General features: G+C 36.1%; 1 protein-coding gene across 1 annotated transcript in view; it reads right to left on the bottom strand.

Moving 5' to 3' along the window:
* TRHDE (thyrotropin releasing hormone degrading enzyme) overlaps positions 1 to 23,998 on the bottom strand; it is a 443,586-nt gene that overhangs the window by 102,314 nt on the left and 317,274 nt on the right. The window contains exons 8-9 of the mRNA XM_024122728.2: positions 2,014 to 2,079; positions 1,186 to 1,373 (exon numbers count right to left, since the gene is read on the bottom strand). Coding sequence (XP_023978496.2) covers positions 1,186 to 1,373; positions 2,014 to 2,079 — 254 coding nt within the window. The remainder of the gene's footprint in view (positions 1 to 1,185; positions 1,374 to 2,013; positions 2,080 to 23,998) is intronic.

Below are 23,998 nucleotides of genomic sequence, written 5' to 3'. Positions count from 1 at the left end.
GGTGAAGGGTTGACAGAGTCAGACCCTGACAGTGTGGCAGGATAATACCCTGTATTCCACAGGTGCAAACAGTTAGATTACAAGGGCAGCCTGCTGAAGGACAGTGTATATAATGAGCAGGAGATTTAAGACTATACTTTCTTAAGTGGGTTCCCAATTTAGTCACCAGAAAACATTCATGAATTTCTCAGTCACTTCTACTTGGACCCTGTCTTGGAGCTACTCTACTTAGGTATGATTTTCATTCCTCTTAGAGATAACAAAGAAAGCTTAATGCATGCTTCACATATCCTAGATACTGATGGATGATAAAATCAGATTCCTAATATTCCAAATGGGAGACAGCATGACCAGTCTAATCCCAACCCCTCATTTTATTTATTAATTTTGACCTCCATCCCTCCCTATCCCGCTCCCAACCTCTTATCTGGATATCTTAGAAAAAAATAAAATGAAATGATTTAAATTCTATCTTTCCTTGGCTCAGCTTTAATAAAGCACAAAAGACTGGGAAAACATGAACTAGAAAAGAATCACTACATGCTGAATTTTCAGTAACTAAATAAGAATTTCAATTAAAAGTTAAAGTAACAACAAGTCAAATTCTATGTATGTTGTGTTAATGGTTTTTAAACACTAAAAGTGAGGGAAGAGAATGTATTTTGATACTAAGTGGCATTGATACTTAGACCATTTTAAATGGATCTAGTTTGAGTTCCTCTGGCTCAGACACTATTTAGTCTGGTTGTGGGTTTTTGTTTGTTTAACTAGTCTTTCTGGATTGTTAGTTTCTGTTCTTGTCTATTCTACAAATCTCAGTTTTCTCAATACCATTTAATCCACTTCAAAGTATTTTAACTTTCTTAAATTTAATTCAACAAACATTTACAGGGAAAAGTAAAAAAAAAAAAATCACACATTATTGTTTTAAATGACCATGATAATTTAAATCCTGTCTTCTTAAACAAAATAACTTTAGCATGCTGCCACCTTGATAGTTAAAATATCTGGAAATGGAAGTAAAAGAGGGTTCAAAATGAAAATACCATAGGTAAATAAAGAAATGAAAACTATATTTCGAGTACTTTTCATAATTCTGTTATCAATTCTTTTTAAAATGTTAAAATGCAAAGTGAAACATAAAAAACAAAAGCAATTTTTTTCACATAAACAACAGAGTTGTACCTGTTATTTTGAGGTTCATGTGCTCTCGTTTTAGCACTGATGTCATAAATAAAATGTTTCTGGGTAATTATTATTCTATTTTCTGCTGTTGTATTTCCCAAGATGGTGATAACAGGATAACCCATCTGGAGTGTCCACTGATCCATTACTTCTTGTATATTTACATACTTCCCATTCCTTTTTAAAGCCTTTATAACCAAAATTGTATAAATTAATTTTATAAACATAAACTATACACATAATTAACATTAAACCATTTTCATATTTACTTTTATGATTTACTTAAGTATGAAAACATTTAAAATAGGTGAAACTAATATGTTAGTAAAATTAATCTTCTTGCCTTAACTTAAGCTTCATGCATATATATATATACATAGAAATAAAAACTTTATTAACATTAAAGTTTTTACCTAATGGAAGATAAAATATATTTTATTGTTAAAGCACATACTTACTTGCAGCATCTTTAAGCATCCCCAGTATGTCTAGTATTAAACTTAAATACTTGTTATTCACTTATAGAGAAAAAATTCTTTACCATCCAAACATGAATATCTGATACCCTATTAAAATTATATTTCAGAAGTATTATCATGTTTGAAAGTAGGCAAGGTATCTTTAACTACCACTGTAGCTGAATTAACTTTAAACCTCATTATCCTTATAATATAATACATCAAATATAAAACAAGAACGCAATATCAAGAAAAGGGAAATATAAAAAGTAAAAACAAACCATCAGTGTCAATAAAAGTTATGAATGTTTTATAACTCAATTCAAATATTCAAGAAGAGGCTTTGGCTTTCAAGCTTCCTATACTTTACCTCTGATAGTGTATTCCAGAGATCATTTCTGGCTGCATTGCCATACTTATGAATAGTTAAGTAATCCTACAAAGAATATAAAATTGTAATTACAATTCAAAGGCTAAGCAATTTCCAGTAAACACATTTATTTCTCAATTCGGTTAACCATTTCCATCTGTTGGAACCGCCTTAACACAAAGATGAAGACGTGCAAAAAAGGTGAAGAATCTCATTTGAAAATATTCAAAGAGATTGAACTATAGCATATTTCTTAATTAAATCATAAAACAATACTAATCTCTTAAATTTTATTTTCATAGCCATAATCACTTCTTACGGATTTCCTCTAATTTAGCAAGTCAAACTCAGGCCATTTTGAAGAAACTACCTCTGCAATGAAATATTTAGGGGAAACTTTCTCATCAGGCTTTCATGCTGAAGTGTTGAAAAAAATATCTTGTTTTATGGAAAAAGGAAAAAAACCAACCCGACTGACATACACTGAGGTGAAGAGAGATTGTTTTGCCAAAAAGGTTTTGACTATCTCCACAACTTGTCCAGTTCCCTGTCTCTCTGCAAAGGACAGGCTGCCTAATACAAAAATGATACATACATATTTCCATGAGTTTGAAACACATATTAATATTTAATAAGAAAAGGTCAATCCTAAGTTTATTTAATATTTTTAAGCTTAGGACTTCACATGTCCCATTTTCAATCATTAGTAGTTTAACGTACATACTTTCTGATTCATGTCTGTTCCCTTCTAAGAAGCGTGGTTTATGTCACTGTGAATGTGTTATTTAGTTACGGCTACTTGGCTTTTTTTTTTTTTTTCTGATTCCAAAGTGGAAAAATCAATAGAAAACATTGTTTTATATTATGAAACAGTGTCCCCTCCTTCATCTGAAATTTCATTATCTCTACAACGCCTAGGTAGTAGACAAAATCTTCATTTACGTCATAGTACTAAAACTGAAAAAATTTTGCTGACTCCTTTCAGTACTTTATGTGGAGTAGAATACTTTGGGGATAATTAAAGTTGGGGAAGCAAATTTTCTGAAATACAAATTGTAGCACCTGTGACAGATTCAGCTTTCCTGGTAACTCACAGCACAGCAAATGGCAACTCCCACTTAATCAGACTCCTAGAGATGCAGTACTCAACACTAACTTAGCAACCACAAATTCATCGTCGTCATCAGGTGTTAGGAATAACTTTACTGAAAAAATACAAGCCTGAATGACCAATCTGAATCCTAACTTTGGCTTTGAACATGCCACGTGAGGCATTTCCAGTTAGAACTCAAGGACCAGGATTTAAATTGGCTATTTCAGATTTAGTTGTCAGGATTATTTTTTATGCTTGTTTAGCACTTAAGTGAATAAATTTGGGGAAAATAGGAATTATGAAACATAAATTTAATTTCAAGTAAATAATAATAATGCCAAAATAATAAAGTTTTCATTTTAGAACTGTTTATTATTGGATTCTGTTTATGTATAGTGCTGCTAGGATAATCCAAAAGAGGGAACAAAGGAATACTACATAGACCTTGAAAGGTCCAATACGTAACTACAGGTTTCTCTTCACAGACAGATCATAAAAATCCAACGGTTCATGATATGAGTTGATCTTGGCCCAATACTGATCATCAACTTGAGCTCTTGGTTCCCTCCCCTATTCAGAATAAAGTTCAAATTTACATTTCAAGCAGGCTGAAATGGCAATTATCCAAGTTTAGGAAGGCGCTCCAACTTGTCTGCCTCAGTATTCAGGGCAGATCGCATGCCTTCTTGGACTCCTAGCAGCCCCAGTTTTCAGGTGTTACTGGAATCCTACATATGTCACCTCTTTTCTCTGTTATAAAACTCAGATGGCTTCCTTAGTTATTTTAGCCTTCCTCTTGCACAAATATAGTCATATTTTGAATTGAGGAAATTTTGCTTTGTCTTTGTAGAATTACAAAACCACTTAAAAGAATAATGAGTGTGGTTTTTTGATGATCAATCATTTATTTATTTGTCCATTCCACAAAATGTACGGTGCACTTTGCATGTGTCAGGCAGCTTACCAGGCGCTGGGGCAAGAGTGGTGGAGAAAAGTTTACTGAGAATAACTAGAAATACTGAGATGCGATTTGTGTAGGAAGGTTTCTGTGACTGAAACTGGGGAAGTCTTGGTACAATAACCACTTGATAAGATGAATCAAATATTTGGTATGAGACTGAATAAGAAGATTTTAAGTTCTGGTCAAACCTACAAGTCAATGAATATGGACATGGCTGGACTTATTAACCTGAAATGAAAATTTATATTTATGTGTATGAAAGTCAATCAGCAGTAGATTTGACATAATATAAAGTAGAAGAATGATTTAATACTAACACTGTAAAGAGAATTGTGGGTTCTTTATACAGAGTATTTCAGAAACAGTAGAGTTGTTGAAAAGAGTAAAACAAAGATGACCACTAGAATATTCTTAAGGAACAAAACCAACAATATAAACTGATTAAATGTTAAAAGCAGGGGCTTCCCTGGTGGCGCTGTGGTTAAGAATCGCCTGCCAATGCAGGGGACACGGGTTCAAGCCCTGGTCCGGGAAGATCCCACATGCCTCGAAGCAACTAAGCCAGTGCGCCACAACTACTGAGCCTGCGTGCCACAACTACTAAAGCCTGCGCACCTAGAGCCTGTGCTCCTCAACAAGAAAAGCCACCGCAATAAGCCCACGCACCACAACAAAGAGTAGTCCCTGCTCACCGCAACTAAAGAAAGCCCGTGCGCAGCAACGAAGACCCAGTGCAGCCAAATAAATTTATTTTTAAAAAAGTTAAAAGCATGTTAAGCAAAAGTATATTCTGATACATAAAGTGCAGGAATGGGAGTCTGACTGTCTTTGTTCAAATCCATACTCCAACACTCCCTAGTTGTATGATCTCTGGCAAATCACTTAACCTGTTTGTGCCTGTCTTCACATCTAGAAAATAAGGATAATAAAAGTACCTGCTGCACAGAATTTTTCTGAGAAATAAATGATTTAATATCTGTACAGTGTTAAAAAGTGAAGAGTGCTTAACACAGTAATGCCTATTCAATAGACAGTAGCTGCTATAATCTTATTAATCATTTCAGGTTACAGGGTGGAAAACTGAGTAACAAAAGCAAAAGCATCATTAGTGATAATAATTAAAGAACATAGTACATGAAAACAATATTTGCCTCCCTTTTAGCACTGTGTAAGTTGCTTTATATTTTATTTCATTCAATCCCAAGATGACATTTATGAGTTAGATGTTATCATCAACACTTAATAAATCAAAACACTGGACTCAGAGACTCCAGCCCATGTCCAAACCCCATATCTGTGCACACAACTGCTGACCCAAATCCAATATCTACGAGATGACACACAGGTGACTAAGAGTCATGTTCAAAGCTGAACTCATTGTCCTTCCCTATATCAGCTCCTTTTGGGAGCCCTTCCCCTGAGTTGACCCTTCCATCCACCTCAACCAAGGCGTCATCTTTGATGCCTTTCTCTCCCTTTCCACCACATTCAGGTAATGATCCACATCCTAAATAGCCCCCTAATATTCCCCCTTCCTTTTAACTGCTTGACAGCCACTCAACAGTATTTTGCCCAGATGACTACTACTGCTACTACTTCTGCTTTGTCCCTTTCAAATCTAATCTCTTTCACGCAGTCATGCATGAATACTTTTCATCAAATATACATATGAATCCCTGCTGCCTTCAGAATATAGTCCTAACATACCTCAATGTAACTTAAAGGTGTCCCTCATAGTCTGGTCCCTCTGTACCTCTCCAATCTCATCCATTACTTTGTTGGCCCCCTGCCTCAACTTAACCATTTTCAACTTTCTTGCAGACGTCTAATGCATATTTTCTCCCTTTTCTAGTTCTCTGCACAAGCAGTTCTCTACACACTCTTTTCTCCTTTGCCCATTTAAATTCAATTCAATCTCCAGGACTCAAGTTTGCATGTCCTTCGGGAATCCTTTCTTGCCCATTCTCACCCCCTTCCTAATTCTGAGTTAAGCACCCCTCTTATATTCTTACATGCTTCACCATATAAGAGCAATTATCACACTGTTATAGTTGCCTATTTACTAGTTTGACTGCCTGCATAGTCTGTAAACTCCACGAGAGTGAGGACCCTGTGATTCCTGTTTACCACTATTTAACCATCATCTATGTGCCCAGCCTGGTACCCAGTAGATGCTCAATATATTTGTGTGATTTCTGACTTTCCTTATGCAATATGCCTTTCTGCTGACAGCTGACAATGCAGTAAAGAGAGATTTCTTGTACCTATCATGTTCCCCCTAAATGTCATAGTTAAACGCTAAATATTTAATTTATTATTTCACTGAGTATTTGTCGGATATATAACTTGCAATGATATATGCAATTGGCCCTGATGTCATCAAAAGACTGTAAACTATTGGGTATGAGACCGTTTTTTGTTTAACTTTCTTTGCCAACAAGTGACACGGTTCATAACATTTTATATATAAAAGCCAATGGGACGAATAAAGACAAGGGGAAAAGTAAAAAGTGAGCTGAGGAAGTAAAGCACTATTATCTTTTAAGATTTATGTGGAAATAATTATGGAATACTTGCTCTACTATTAACGAGCCCTTCAGCATGTTGAAACAGAGGATCAACCATATAAATGGTTTATTCCTCAGGACACGGAGGGACAGTTTGATAAAAATCAAAGAGGTATGGACTGGCTTGTATGTGTTCATCTGCAAATAACAAAAAATCCACCCTGGGATAACTTTTTTAATAACAAGATTTATTCTTTCCTACTATAAGAAGGTAAGATAGAGCCGCAGCTCTTTTCCTATGGAATTCTTTTGGCCCCATCTTTACTTAAGTTTTGGCTTTATCCTCAGATTTGGGGCTAGATGGCTGTAGCAATCCCATGCATTCAGATGTAACATCGCACAGAGGAAAATATGGAATTTTTTCCTGAGAATCTCTTTTTAAGAATCAGAAAAATCTCTCCCTCAAATCCTACATCAAACTCCCCACGTTTCCCATTTAGCCAAATTCTATCATGTGCTCTAACCAAAATCTGTTAGTGAAATTTTGGGGGGGGATTGCACAAGTCAGGACCCAGTCCTATGAAGTATATGATTATATAGATGAGGATGAGAATCCAAACAAAACCAAAATTTGGTTTATAAGAAAGAAGAGGAGACTAACGTATGGGTAGACCACCAACAGTGTTTTCTCCAATGAGAAAAGGGATGCAAGTCCAGGCCTCAGTGACACTGGGAAGCAGGATCCTTTCTACTTGCAAGAATAGTCTGGGAAATGCCAGGTAAATCGAGCATTGATTTTTCTGACTGTGTGACAAGAAGTTTGAAGCAAGGGTTTAAAATATTGTTCCTTTCTATTAAGAAATATTAAGAATAAGAATAATTGTACCTCAAAATATTTGTACTGGGCATTTGTCATTCTTTTGGCTTTCTGGTATTTAAACACCAGTTTTATATGAGGGCGATAACTCATCATGGAATCTTAGAGGAAAGTGAGGGCTCTCTCACTTGAAATGGAAGGGACAAAATTCCAAATCCTCTCCACTCTCCCTGTCAGCTAAAACATGGACACAAGTGGATACTTCATCCAAGGACTGTTAATCCTACAGGATCAATGCAAAGGAGCAGCAATCACTGAAATTACATTCCCTGTAATGGTGACACTGAGGGTCCAGATACAGCCATGCTAATGGCAGCAACTGAACCAGCCAGTACTATGACATGACCTTGGCTAGGTTTCTTAATTTCTGAGTCTCCTTTAATTGCTATTATCTGTTTTGTAAACCTGATTCTCCACACTTCCCAATGATTCCAAGGACTGCCCTACATCCTTCCAAAAAATTCCTTTTTGCTTAATTTAGTCAGAGTTTGTTACTGTTGCTTGCAACCCAAAATCCTGACTGATACAACACTAATGGGTGATACAAAACAAAGACGTCTTACATTTTCTTGGTTTCCTCAGCAAGAAAAATAGAAACAATCTCTCAGGACTTATGCAAAACGTAAAACAAAGAACACCCAGTTCTATTTAGTAAATCAACTGGGCTTTTATATTATTAGGTATGGAGGAAAGAGGTGGATAGTTTAAAAAAAAAGAGGCAGATAAGAAGGTTGGAAAAAAAGATATGAAAGTTCCACAGAGAGGAGTGCACAGAGAGTGACAAGAATAAAAAATAAAACTCTGCAAAACTTGCGTCTTAAACAAAGCTTCTAGAGCAGAGGCTTTTAAATTGGAAACTATAAGGTCTAAAATTAAATATTTGTAAGTGTGGGCATTATTAGGGTAAAGTGATCTTAAAGGGATCCATGGACAACAACAAAAGCAGATTAAAAGCTGCCAGATCACAGCAATGTCACACAAGGGTTGGATAAAACCCATTTGAAGCTTGGCCATGCATTTCAGAGGATGTTTCTACATTCCCTGACCTTGGGAAACAGAAGTAAAAGACTAAAACAGTGACAGATGACCAACTAAAACACAAGAAAGCTAGGCTATAGATCAAAATATTATTTTTGTTAATACCTGAATACTGGTTGGAGATTATGAAATTAAGTAAAAACAAGTAGCCAAGTACTGAAAAAGCATTATGCAAAATAAAAGAATGTTTACATTTTAATTCTACTAGATAAGAACCAAAGATAAAAGGAATAAATAATTAATAAATTTTTATTATTATATTATAACAAGTTTCCAAGGAGGAAATCCAGTAAAATAGAAACCATTACCAAACATTTTGAGGTACAGCAGTTTCTGACCACAGGATACAATAAAAAAGAGGTGGAATTTAGGAAGGAAAGTTGTTTGAATAGCTATGATGATAATAGTTGAAAAGTCAGTTATATCATTGTTTGCAGGCCATTTTGATTTTGATTTTTTAAATGTGTGTTTAACTTAAATTTACTTTCAGAAGTTGCTTACTTAGATATAGGAATATTCAGATATTTCCATAGGAACAAAAGGGCATTTCACATGTTTTAAAAATCCATTACTCCACCTAATGAGTGTAAATTTTGTAAAATCAGTATACTTTCTTAAAGGGCTGTGAAATATGCCAGAAAATTTTAAATCAAAACAACCTGCTAGCCCATGAAAGATTTTTTTGTCTGTTTGCCTGAAATTACAGACAATGGCGTATTCTCACTTCAGTTCTGTTTTCGCCTTTTATTTAGCAATTATAGATCATACCATCAATGCCCCAACATGCAGGAGCATCACCAGAGGCACAATATTGCCACTGTTGAATTTTTACTCCATCCCAGAACAACCTGACAGGGTCCTACACCTGTCAGCAAAATAGCGTGAATGTTAAGTCTATAGGGGTGTTCTGGGGTACTAAAATATCCCCACCTCTCACTTCTGCTGCTAGCTTGAAATATTACTGAGACATAAAATGAATCTATTGGTAAAACTGAAGTTTGTGAATTGCTTTTTCTGAATGCCCTGGTAAAGGGTTTGGACCACAGCAAGCTCACACAACAGATGAAGTATATCCTGGCCGGTAAGAATATACTGCCTTTTCTAAATCAAGATACCCACTGACTGCAGGCCATGTACATGGAGTTCTCTCACTCAGACCCTGGCGCTTGTGACTCGCTGAGAAGAAAATGAAACTCAGTTGAGAAAGAGGTAGTGTGCATATTCAGAAAAACTAAGAATTCAGGCCAATCCTTACCAGCCATGTGATCTTGGGTAAGATATCTATTTTCTCTAAACCTTAATTTCTTCAACTGGAAAAAGTAGATAATACAGCACTTACTTGAGAACAGTGTGCATAGAAAATGACACAAAACAAGTAAAGCACTTAGGAAGAAAAAAGCCTGCCACACAAAGAACCCAGGAAACTTCAGTTATTTTAAGATCAAGCTCAAGGGAAAAAAGTCTAGAGTCAACAGCTTCTTCAACCCTACCTCCAAGAGAAGTCAAAATGTTCTAGAGGCCCAAAGAAATTAATGGACTAACTTGTAAGAGGAAAGTGCTCAGAGGACATTTTTTTTTAATTTTAAAAAGTAAAATGGCAAGAAAAAAATTTGAGATCAAAGCTTCTTTAGACTTGAGAAAAGCTTAGAAACCTTCCCTTATCCAAGTCTGGAGAAAGAAAGAGACCGTGAGGTCTAGAACTCTGTTTTGCACAGAGGTCTACTGAGGTGACAAGACCACTAATGGGGGGCGGGGCCCATGAAATGGGGGCACTAGTTAGGTTCCTCAGCACAAAATAGCCATACCTAAGGGAGCACTAAAGCAGCAAAGACACTAACCTTCAGGTGACCAGAAAGGCAGGGCTTGGACAAGATACATACCAAACATTCGAGCAGCCTGCCCTATCTCACTTCTTTCCTGAAACTAATACGACTATCAGCGTGGATGAGAACAGACGGTTCTTCGCTGTATGCTCTGGCCTGATAAAGTTCCCTGGAACACTCTCCTATTAATGGGCATGACATAAGGGGAATTCCATAAGGACAGATTAAATTTCCCATATGCTCAGAAGCATGGGGGATTTCTTTTATTCAGTGTTAAGATAATATACACTTACTAATATGTTATTTACTGTTAACATTATTAATGGCGGGTATTTGTCTATCAGATCCTTCCTGTTTTTGTTTTCCTGGTTATCCAGCTTCTATTTCATAGTTTATCTTAATTCCTAACAAACAGCCTCATCTCCTTTGCAGCTCTGTTTTTCAATTAGACTAGCTGGCAAATATCCCATTCCTGGATAAATTCAAGTATTTGCCTTCTTCAGACCTGTACCCATACAGCTGAGTATCACAGGAAAAAATAATGCAATTGAGCAGTTGTGTTTTCTTTTTTTTTTTTAAATAAATACTGATTCACAGTATTTATTTATTTATTTATTTATTTTATTTATTTTTGGCTGCGTTGGGTCTTCGTTGCTGCCCACAGGCATTCTCTAGTTGCGGCGAGCTGAGGCTACTCTTCGTTGCAGGGCGTGGGCTTCTCATTGCGGTGGCTTCTCTTGTTGCAGAGCACGGGCTCTAGGCGCACGGGCTTCAGTAGCTGTGGCTCGAGGGCTCTAGAGCACAGGCTCCGTAGGTGTGGCGCACGGGCTCTAGAGTGCAGGCTCAGTAGTTGCGGCTCGCGGGCTCTAGAGCGCAGGCTCGGTAGTTGTGGCGCATGGGCTTAGTTGCTCCGCGGCATGTGGGATCTTCCGGGACCAGGGCTTGAAACCGTGTCCCCTGCATTGGCAGGCGGATTCTTAACCACTGCACCACCAGAAAAGCCCCTGTGCTTTCTTATAAATTCATAAGCACCAAACTCAAATAGGCACTCAATAAAGCCAGGCAGCCGTGCCTTCCTACTCTTCCCAATCCTCAATCTTCAAATCTGTCTACCGGGCAGCATTACCTCACTTTCAGCTACTGACCTTGCCTCAGATAACACTAAAAACATAGAATTTGGAATTCCCTGGTGGTCCAGTGGTTAAGATTCGGTGTTTTCACTGCCGTGGCCTCAGGTTTGATCCCTGGTAAGGGAACTAAGATCCCACAAGCCTGAAAGTGTGGCATAATTAATTAATTAATTAATTTTTAAAAAAGATAGAATTCATCAGATAATGAACTCCTTTATTTTCCAATTTCCAAATTTACTGGAAGGGTCTCTCCTATCAAAGACCAGTCTTTTTACTGTCTCAAGAACCAAAGTCCCAGTTGTCTCTTTCTTCTGCAACATTATCAAACTCTTCTGTCTGACTCCTTCTCTACCAGACTAAAATGAGTACAACCGTCTCCCATCTTTAAAAAAACAAAACAGAAACTTTCCTTTGCCCTTATCCTCCTCTAACTACCTACCCTGTTTTTCTGATCTCCTTCCTTGGCCAATTTAAAAAATTTTATCCTACATACACTATCTCTACTTAGGTATTTCCCATCCACTCTTTTTTTTTTTAGATTAATTTTTATTGGGGTATAGTTGCTTTGCAATGTGTGTTAGTTTCTACTGTACAGCAAAATGAATCAGCTATACATATACACATACCCCCTCCTTTTTGGATTTCCTTCCCATTTAGGTCCCCACAGGGCATTAAGTAGAGTTCCCTGAGCTATACAGTAGGTTCTCGTTAGTTATCTATTTTATACATAGTATCAATAGTGTATATGTGTCCCAGTCTCCCAATTCCTCTGGACTCCCTCTTCTCCCTTGGTATCCATACCTTTGTTCTCTACCTCTATGTCTCTATTTCTGCTTTGCAAATAAGATCACCTGTACCATTTTTCTAGATTCCACATATATGCGTTAATATACATTTGTTTTTCTCTTTCTGACTTCCTTCGCTCTGTATGACACTCTCTAACCCATTCCACTAAAGTCATTAAGTTGCAAATGGCCAAAAGGCATAATATTTAGTCTTTATTCTGTTCTACCCTTTGGCTGCATTTAACCTCCTTGATCACTTTCTATTTATTGAAATAGGCTTTTTTCTTGACACGAGTAACACCATACCCTTGGTGTTCTGCCTGCCTCTCTGACTATTTATTCCACCTCAGCCTCTTTTACCAGCCCCCTCCTCTTCCTTCAACCTCCAACTGCTACAGCCCTTCAGGGCTTGGTCTCAGGCCTTCAACCCACAAACTTCAGAATCATTCCTAGGTACTTTTTCTTCCTCATCTCTCAACTACCACACTCTTCACCCAATCTATACCAAGGTCCATTTCATTCTTCCTTCAAAAAACAGTTTGAATCCATCCATGTCTCTGTACATCTACTAACTATGTAAGCCTCTGTCATCTCTCACCCGAATATTAAAATATCTTCCTAATTTTATTACCTGATTCCTCCTCTCTTGGTATGCTGATTGCTCCAATCCCAATGTATTATTACAATTAGGCAGATAACTATTTTAAATATAAATAGAGCCATGTTACATCCCAGTTTTAAAACTGTTGAATAGCCTCCCACGGCACTCAGAATACAACCCAACCCTCTTAAGCACAGTGCACTTTGGTATCCCACAATTAGCTCCTGCCCTCATCGCCCCCCTCATCTCTTGTCCTTACTAACGCTGCTCATCTATGCTAGTTTCTTTATTTTCCTTGAAAATGCTCAGTTCCTTCCCTCAGCCCTTTGCACAAGCCCTTCCATTTTTCTGGAATGATCTCCCCGTACCCCCACCTCTTTCCCATCCTTCAGAACTGAAGACACATGCCTTCTTCCCAAGAAGCGTTTTCTAAACACCTAACCTAAAGTTACCTGACCCACCCACCCATATATTATCACACAACATCAGATTTTTTTCCTGCCTAGCATTTATCACACTTAGTAAATAGACCTGTATTTGCTTTCTTCCTTTTTAGCATCAATCTTATCCAGTGATATGATTCATGAGATCAGGGGGCATATCTGCTGTGTGTAGCATGCCCTGAATGCTTGGTATTTATCATAGTGTCTAACATTGAGTGGCTATGTAATAAACATGTGTGGAATAAATGAGTAACTGAACATATCTGATGGGTGAGCAACGTGGATATGAAACTAAAGAGAGCTGATGCAGCAAGAGAAATCACAATTTTGGTTTATTAGCACAAAGCACTAAGAAAAGTTTTTAACACTAAAATGAGTTATTGCTCTTAAGGGGGGAAAAATGATCTGTAATATAATCATAGAGAGAGACCTTGAGCAGAAGAGAAAAGATGAATACGAGAGACTGACTGCAAAAGGAAATGAGATGCAGGATGACAAATGGATATCCCCATTTCTTTGTGTGTCATACTAACACAGAGCTTTCTCTTCCATAGACAGAAACACAGAGGTAGATCAACATGGAATTTTGAATACATTTGAACCTTTTGTAAGATAGGTTCTAAATACATAACTTAGGATAGGTCTTTATAGCACTCCTCTTAAGCCACTAATTTATAATATATGGTTTTTCAGAAAAATAATTTTGACATTTAGATATGATAGGGAAAAGAAGCTGTATAAATATGTTATGGTTCATTATTTTTATAACTATTGAATATTTATAAATAGTTATGTTATAAAAAAGTAGAACTTCAGTTTTTTAAACAGATAAACACATGGATAAATATGTCATAAAAAAGTAAGTGATGAGTGAAATGCAAGAGAATATATGAAAAGTTTCAACCTCAATTGTGATAAAAATATATACACTGAAATAGCCTTTTTTTACTTATTAAATTAGTAAGAAATTTATTTTGGAAATAAGACACAATGTTGTTTGCTTAGTGTATTATAAAAAGGGAACTTTCAAACTTTATTTCTACCATTATATATTGGCTTAATATTTCAGAAGAAAAATTGATAATATGCTTCAAGAAACGTAGATGAAAAGACAATCAAAATATAATGGGAAAATCTATAATTTAAAAATTGTTACAGTGTTGTTTATTTAATGAAAATTGGAAAGCAATCTAAATGTTTGCCAACAAGGAAAAAGCTAAAAATATTATGTACATCTATGCCATAATACTAGTATTAAACTATATACTAGAACCACCAAGAAATTAGGAAAATGTGAGAAGAAAAGAAAAAAAAAAAACTTCCCAACCTAGAAGGCTTCTTTAGCATCGAAACTTTCAACATTGCCAAATATATACTTCTAGGCTATTACATGAACATTCTGAAAAGAGAACATAAAATAAGAGAAAAAATAAATTCAAAAAGGAAACAAAAGAAAACTGCTGATGCAAGAGCTAAGTAGCTTAGAGAAAAATGCCTCTAAGGCAAGTTTATTGTACCTCTGAACTAGCAATCTAACCAAATGGTAATGTTTACAAGGAGGGAGAGAGTGTTTGCAGATAGGTATACATACAGTGTGTGCAATTCACTGATCTGTATGCATTTACACACATACGAATATATGAATATATCACCCATTAGCCAAATGTGTCAAATCATTTCACAAATACATTTTAAAGATATCAAAAACATCATTTTATAGTATCAACCCTATGAGTTAAAATGAATAACATATCTTGAGCTCTTAACTAACAGGCAAAAGAAAACCAGTAAGAATAAGTTTCTAAAGCCTCCCATTAAGCTGGGTAAATGCTTGTGGGATGAACAAATAGAGACATATGTCATTACTAATGAAGGCTTTTTAGTTAATGTTATATAGTCACAGTAGTCAACTAACAACATTTAATTCAGAGGCAAAATGATAAGGATTCAATCAGTAGCTGTATACAAACAAATTCATTGAAACTGAGGAATAGAAGTTATTTTCTCTGATTGAGAAATATGAATAGCTATTGCTATTTAATTTTTTAAAGTACTTGATTTTTATTGGAGATAGTATTCTTGATTCTCAAAGCCATGGAATCTTTCCTTAAAATTAATATTTTTCTCTATATCGTACTCATTAATTTTAGCTTTGTAGTTGGTCTTTAATAAGTTAAATGTTAATTAGGTCAAATCCAGTGACTAAACATCATCAATGATAGTATTATTATCACATGGTATTGACTGATCACAAAAAATTATTATGATGAGTTAACCTTTCTACCTATATACCATACCTAAAACTGCACAGTGATTTAAGTGAAACACAGAGAAATTGAACAAAACCTATTTATGGTCATTTAATTTTAGATTAAGCATGATTCAGCTACCATTTGGATAAAAGCACAATACTATCTCTTCAGAAAGGAAATTAAATTTGACACATGGTCTCTGTTCCTCTGTTATTTTCTGACTTTTCATTTATCTAAAAACCTACATGCAAGGGAGCAAACACTCTTTCACAAACATAAGCTTGCAGTTTTCAAATAAAAATCCTGTGTACATATGTTAACATATAACTTCTCACTGGAACACAAGTTATTGAGTATGTTGTTGCTACTAATAATCCCTATAGCTTTGTGCTGTCATTACCTTCAGGCTATCAGAATTTTATGAGCACAAACCAATAATAATGATATTTCCCTTTTGCTTTTTATCCACACCTCATTGCCTTACATTGATTTGCATAAGCAATTTCCACCCTGATAATTGGAGGCAAACATCTTTTTGTAGGTTACCTTATGGAAAAGAGCAGTTAAATACTAATCAAGAGAAATCTTTCTTTATTCAACCATATTTTAAATGATATTGAATTACACTCATTGGATAAGCAGGAGGGTGACTCACTTTCTGACATGGATTTCAGAGTGAGTTTATATATCAAGTTTAGCAATGATGTTTCTTCATAATTTCAGTTCCCTGGTATTGCCTCATAACAACATGAAGAATGGTACTGCCAGATCATTAAAACAATATTGCTTTGTTTGAAAAGAAAAACCAGTAGTTATGTACTAATTATTTTTTAAAAGCTACTGAGCCAATCAATATTATCTGAGGATTTCAAAATTATAGCTTTATTCTTTTATTTCCAAAAACCTCAAAGGAAAATTTAAAAAATGCTACTAGGGAGATTAAAACAAGTAAAAATGAATTAAGAAGGGTTAAATTCATGTGAAACAATTCTATCTAAAAGAATCCTTATCTGAATTATTTACTTTAAAAATAAGCCTAGGGCTTCCCTGGTGGCGCAGTGGTTGAGAATCTGCCTGCTAATACAGGGAACACGGGTTCGAGCCCCGGTCCGGGAAGATCCCACATGCCGCGGAGCAACTAGGCCCGTGAGCCACAACTACTGAGCCTGCGCGTCTGGAGCCTGTGCTCCGCAACAAGAGAGGCCACAACAGTGAGAGGCCCATGCACCGCGATGAAGGGTGGCCCCCGCTTGCCACAACTGGAGAAAGCCCTCACACAGAAACGAAGACCCAACACAGCAAAAATTAATTAATTAATTAATAAACTCCTACCCCCAACATCTTCTTTAAAAAATTTTTAAAAAATAAGCCTAGAATACTTATGTAAGAACGAGGATTTGAGCTGTGGATGCTTAAATTATAAAAACAAGGTAAAAGAAGTAGATCCTAATTTACTGGATCTATACACATAAACATTGCTACATATGGGTGAAAATTAATATATATGTACTTAAACAATAAGAAGCCTAGGAAATTAAAAATGTGAGAATTTCAGAAAGATTCAGCAATTCTTACAGTAATAGGGTTTGAGCCTGAGGTGAACTAAGATGACACACAGAACGCAGTGCCACCGAAGCCAACTGAAGAAAGTGATTCAAGGACTTCTGGATTACGACGGTGAATTGAACCACCACGTCTAAGTTCACTCCCTCCCAAAACCTGACTAGAGCTAAGTTGAGTATATGGGTGTTGTTTCTTTGTGACACCAGAATTTCTTGATTTTCTGAAATCTAGTGGTGGCTTTCCTGACTTTCACTCCACTAACCCTCCCAACAGGGTCAAAGCCAAATAGTCTTAATACTCAGATGATTAACTGAAGATTCAAGGACACTTTTGCACATCTAGTTAATAAATTTTCCCATCAAATAGAAATAGCTGTCCTAAATTAATGTATCAAACCCAAATTGTCGAGCTAGAAAAATGCATTAAATGTCTTAGATGCAGAGAATTTGAAAGATGAAAAAAATCTTAGAGAGCATTTAATTCTACTCTTGCATCTTGTAACTATAAAGTCAGAGGCCACGAAAGGTTTAGTGACTAGCAGAAAGCCCATCATTAATTACAAACAGGAATAAGAATTGTTTCTCCCTACTTATTCCATTGCCTCGTGTCCCAAAATATGCCAGCTACTGATTTGGGAAATCGATTATGGAAGAACAACAGCTATACAGAGTTTGCAAAAATACAAATATTTCTATGTTTTAAAAAAGGTATTATTTACAAGTGGCATACATGATCCAACAAGGGTTCAAGCTTCGTTTGCTGTGTTTCGCTTTCAATTTAAACATCAAAACAAAACAGAAGCTGACATTAATGGTAGTCAGGACTAATTTTTTATGACTGTATATACTGTCTATTACATTCTAAATAGATAGAATGTATGTTCTGTCTATTACACACTGTAAGAAGTTTTGAGGAAACTTATTTTAAAAATTATGCAAGACTGAACCATTTAAGCATCAGACAAAATTCAAGAAATAAGGGAAGTAGACCAAAAAATCAAGAAGATCAGACCAAGGAAAGTTGTGATTATTCACTATAAAAGTGTTTACCACCAGATTTTCTGATAGCTGATCAAATGGATTTGTGGGTACTAGGAGTCCCTTTCTACTGAAGGATATACGTGTAAGTTGAAACGTGAAATATGCTGTCCAATACAAAATATTACAAAAGTTAGAAAAATGTAGTTGAATCCATACTCAAATACTTGCTAAGTTAAATATAAACATGTGAACTGACCCATCTTTCTATATTATTATCATATTTACTATACAAATATATTTATAGTTTATTTTATATCTATGTATATTTATTATGATGTATCATATATTTATTTATATTATATTTTAAATTTATATTGTGTAAATATATCATATTTTATATATTTGTGGTTATATTTGTAAAAAATGTTTGCCTTGTTCCCAAAAGAGCTTAAGATGGTTAATTAGGATATGAAAAATACAAGAGAACACAAGTTTTAGAAGAAACCACCATTATACTATTGTCCCTGTGTGAAACATCAGGGCTAAGGTCCAAGTGCTAAAACAAAAAGAAAAAGAAAGGAAAGGGGGCTTCCCTGGTGGCGCAGTGTTTGGGGGTCTGCCTGCCGATGCAGGGGACACGGGTTCGTGCCCCGGTCCGGGAGGATCCCGCATGCCGCGGAGCGGCTGGGCCCGTGAGCCATGGCCGCTGAGCCTGCGCGTCCGGAGCCTGTGCTCCGCAGCGGGAGAGGCCACAACAGTGGCAGGCCCGCGTACCGCAAAATGAGACAGCGCGTCCGGAGCCTGTGCTCCGCAGCGGGAGAGGCCACAACAGTGACAGGCCCGCGTACCAAAAAAAAGAAAAAAGAAAGGAAAGGAAAGATGGAGGAGGGAAGAAAGAAGAAAGGAAGAGACGGAGGAAAGGAGGGAGGAAGAGGGAGAGAGAGAGGGGAAAATATATGAAAAATATACTATCTGCAACTTGGGATGCCTACACCTATAAATCTAACCCTGGCTCTGTCTGCAAATATAAACTTCCATTTGTCAACATAGAAATATCCATGGTTAATGTAAAGACAATTAATAGATTTTCCAGCAGAGGTAAGCGCTGACAGTCCAGATTAGCTCTTTCAACAACATGTAAACCAAGACTCCCCAGAGCCTTGTGGATGGGAAATATATTAATATCAACTCTGTGACCACTCAGTACCATGACATGAAGTGTCTGTTCAGGAGGTCATTTCCAAACTGTATTTCATATATCTTCATGCACAAGAGATGATAATTTATCACTTAGATGTAGGGATCTACTGTAAACTAATCCAAACTGCTGATGATACACTAAATAGACGTAGGGATCTGCTGTAAACTAATCCAAACTGCTGATGATACACTAAATCAGTTTGAGTGATGAGTATAAATAAAGCTGCAAGGGAAGTACTGAAGGATAAAGATCTATCTGATCAATGAGATGTCACAAGGCAAATGAAAAGCAATGTTGACAAACATAGAGTCCCACAGTTGAAAATTAACCAAATCAAGTATCAGAGCATAAAGGCACACACATTAAAACAAGCTTCAAATGAAAGTTTAATATAATGGGAGTCAGAGGGTATAGTCTAACTGTTTCAGATAAAACTGAACAGACTGGGTCAGTAGAAAAGGGTGAATTAAATATTGATGTATTTTGCATACTATAGAAATTGTGACAAGATAAAGAAAAATGTTGCAAAACAATAATCCTTTCCAGATAACATAACTATAGTTATTCAATCTGCCAAGCAAATCTATACACACAAGTGAGAAAAAAAACCAATAAAAATTGTATACAGAAAATGATTTCACATCAACTTGCTACTAGGAAATCAAATGCAGTTTGTGTAGCCCTTATGAAAGCTTAGATATTTTCTGGAACTGCACTGTCATGCTACAACTTCAGTGGGAAAAACAAAGGAGTGGGGATAAGGAAGGACGTTTCTCCAGACAGTTGATATTCATGGAGGGCACACCTGGAGAAAAAAGATTTTCCTAACTATGTGATCAGAATAGAGACTTTAGCACCCGGCAAACAGGTTCAATGGAATTCAGCTATTCTGAAGGTGTCCCTAATGGGAAGAGCTGATTTTAAAGTAAATTTCAACCCCTGCTGGGACAATTAGGTAAAAAAACTTTCTAAGGGAAATTATTCTTCAAGAAATTTATATAATTTTTCTCTGTTGTGTTAATGTATTTATAGCTTTGTCATAACATATTTAACTCTTGCTTTGTATTTTATCTTTTGGTTTATTTTGGGTAAAGATAGAATTACACTACTAAAATATGACCTGATCCCATATGTAGTTTATTTAAATTTCAGAACGAAAAGCTTACTAAGAACAGCTAAGATTGATTGCTCTCTCTGTCTTACCATAATTGTATTTCAGGTGAACATCAATTTACTTTAAAGGACACTTCTAAGTAGAATGCATCATAAATAATTCATCAATCACAGCTGCTAGGAACATGATTTACTCCAACAGATTCAATAGAATAAAAGTTCTATTTTTCTATATTTGTATTTGCTTTCAAGAATTTAAGAATCCTCCTTTTTTTAAGAATCTACTCCCAGATTCCATACTTCATACTATAAATATATTATAATAAAACTGTTTCTTTTTTCCCCCTTTATTTAAAACAGTGCATTTTCTAATTTAAAAAACATTTAAATATATTTGGAAAAATTAACAATCTGTATGTCAACATTAAAACAGCAAACAACATAAAAGGCACATATCTGAAAAAAAAGTGTTAAGAATTTCTCAAATACATAATTCTAAGAAGGCTAACATAACTTGTTTTCACTTTATATGAACTTTTAAATGGAAGAAAAGGGAATCAGAGTTTCATAAAATCTTGTATAGAATATTTAGGATCTAATATATTTGAAAAATACTTCAGTTTTTAAATGCATATTAAAAAGATTCTAAATGGTATAACAGTTGGAGTTTTGTGGGTTGGTATGGAATCTTGTCTACCACTTTCATTTGTCATGTGGAAAGACACTGCTTACCTTATTCATCTTAAAGTTTTCCATCAAATTCAGCATTTTTGTATTAGCAATTTCCCAAGCTGTGAAATATCTTTAAAATAAATACAGGAGGGGCTTCCCTGGTGGCGCAGTGGTTGGGAATACGCCTGCCAATGCCGGGGACACGGGTTCGAGACCTGGCCTGGGAAGATCCCACATGCCGCGGACCAACTAAGCCTGTGCGCCACAACTACTGAAGCCCGTGTGCCTAGAGCCCGCGCACCACAGCAAGGAGTGGCCCCTGAAAGCCCGTGCGCAGCAACGAAGACCCAAAGCAACCATAAATAAATAAATAAATAAATTTGAAAAAAAAAATGCAGGAACAAGGAAAAGTGTAAGAGAAAATAGAAAGCATTTTACTTACTTGCAAACCCCTCTGAAATACTGAATGGCCCATAAAATTAGCCAGCATTCTAATTAAAGCAGCACCCTGTAAGAAAGAGTATTTTTTTAAAAGAAAGAAAAAAACATTTCAACCAAGTCACATGATTCTAAAATTATTCCATACCCATAAAAAATAATTTGCCTCATTCATGCTATTTTATTCTTTAAAATAGTTAAGAAATAAGAGAATTATGAATGAAATACTTCACTTAGAGGTAACCATTGCATTTTTTGTTTTGTGGATCTAAAAGTTTTGTGGATATAAAACCAACGACTTCAAAATAGAAGTCTCTTGGATAAAATCTCTCAGAGCAATAATAAGCTGTAATTCAGGAATAATAAAAACTTTATTGAGCACTGTATATGACAAAGTTAATAAAACATGGTTCATGTATTCACAAGTTCATAATCTAGTAAGGGAGGGACAACCATGTTAATAAATAATCATATTAAAACATAGCTTTGAAGTAACACAGCTACATACTCTACTCCTGGTTCAATCAAGAATAATTTAGCCATAGAAGTGGACAGTAGGAGTGCCAAGCAGTCGGACTCCTTGGGTTCAAATCCTGGCTCTGGCATTACCCTCCATGTTTACCCAGGAGAAGTATTTAACCCCTCTGTTTTCTCACTTGTAAAATGTAGGCAATAACAGTCCCAATTTACTATGGTTGTTCTGAAATTTAAATATATTACTGTATGTAAGTAGTTCAAGCTGGGTTTGAAAAACAGTAACCATGATAGAAGTATTAGCTGTCAGTATTACATCAATCTAATGATTTTTATTTCCTGTTTTTTTTTCCTTTTAGAGTCTTCTATAAATCCATATACAAGTAGAATACTTATGTGGCTGATATAAATATTTAGACTAATAGAAGAAAATACTAATTTAAGAGTCTCTCTCACTTTGAGAAGTTATTTTATTGTAGAGCAATATCAGTGCAAAAAGGCTGACATGTAATCAATATGAAACATTCCAAGAAATGAGGGCTAAGCCTGGATGATCACAAATCTGTATGTAAAATATAAATAAGCCTTCAAGGAGATATTTCAATCTGCACCAAATTGTATGAAGCAGTGAGTTATAAGCAGCAAAAGTTTAAATATAAATGATAGCCTGGTTTTAAGGGAAATAAATCCCTTTATGACTACATTTCCCACTTCATACTCGTTACAAATTCATACCCGTCAATAACTAATTTCTAACCAGGTGTCTCTGTTTTATAAGAGAATCATAAGAACCACATATAGACTCATCCTGCCTGGGGCTGGACTGCAGCAGCCAGTACAGAGATGCAAGAATGAATTTCCATTGTTTGTTACCAGAACTGTTTCCTGTAATTCCAAATTTTTAATGCAATACAGTACTCAGGCTCCATGAATCACCATTAAAGAAATGTCTCAAAAACTTTCAGTCATCACCACAGTTGCTCTCAAAATTGGTATTTTATTCACAGCTCAACAAATGATGAGCTGGACAAGCCATAGAGTTGTATGCCTCTTCTGGTATATTTTCTTCCCACACCTTCTACTCTTTGCTCTTTCTTTTGCTTCTTAGTCAGTATCTTCTGCACACTTGTATAAATCCATAAAATATAAGCATTTATGATTCAATCTGGGGACAAGGTTAGAATTCCCTTTAGAACTTATCAACTCTGCTCCTTGAATTTCCTTGACAAGCTCCCCTCCTATATATTTCCCAGTCTAATCTACCCACCCTAAGGGTGGAAACTGTCAGTTCGGCAGAAAAACTAACCCTTGCCACCTGGGGCGTGAGACAGAATCTCGAGCAGCCAACTCAAACTTCCCTTCAGTACAGAATAGACATCTTCAGATGATTTAAGTGCTTCTCTCTAGGTAATAAAGACTTGGTCTCTTGTCGGGCTGTAAAAACTATCAATTTAGCATCGGCTAATGGCAAAAGAGTTCTTCCTAACCATAAAGAACGTACCGGGCTTCCCTGGTGGCACAGTCGTTGAGAATCCACCTGTCAGTGCAGGGGACACGGGTTCGAGCCCTGGACCGGGAGGATCCCACATGCCTGGGAGCAACTAAGCCCACGCGCCACAATTACTGAGCCTGCGCTCTAGAGCCTTCGAGCCGTAACTACTGAAGCCCGTGCACCTAGAGCCTGTGCTCCGCAGTAAGAGAAGCCACCGCAATGAGAAGCCCGCGCACCACAACAAGTAGTAGACCCTGCTCGCCACAACTAGAGAAAAGCCCGCACGCAGCAACGAAGACTCAATGCAGCCAAAAATAAATAAATAAATTTATTTTTTTAAAAAAAAATGTACCCATTTTCCTGTCTAGGTTGAGCTATAGCCGAGTACTAACAGGAAAGAAAATCTGGAAATATAATCAATATTTTAAAGTTATGTAATATTACTGAACTCCCTATTATTATTATTATTATTTTTTTTTTTTTTTGCGGTATGCGGGCCTCTCACTGTTGTGGCCTCTCCCGTTGCGGAGCACAGGCTCCGG

Source organism: Physeter macrocephalus, chromosome 6, assembly GCF_002837175.3.
Source record: "Physeter macrocephalus isolate SW-GA chromosome 6, ASM283717v5, whole genome shotgun sequence".
Lineage (NCBI taxonomy): Eukaryota > Metazoa > Chordata > Mammalia > Artiodactyla > Physeteridae > Physeter > Physeter macrocephalus.
The sequence above is the reverse complement of the archived record's forward strand: the minus strand, read 5'-3'. Positions and strand labels throughout refer to the sequence as shown.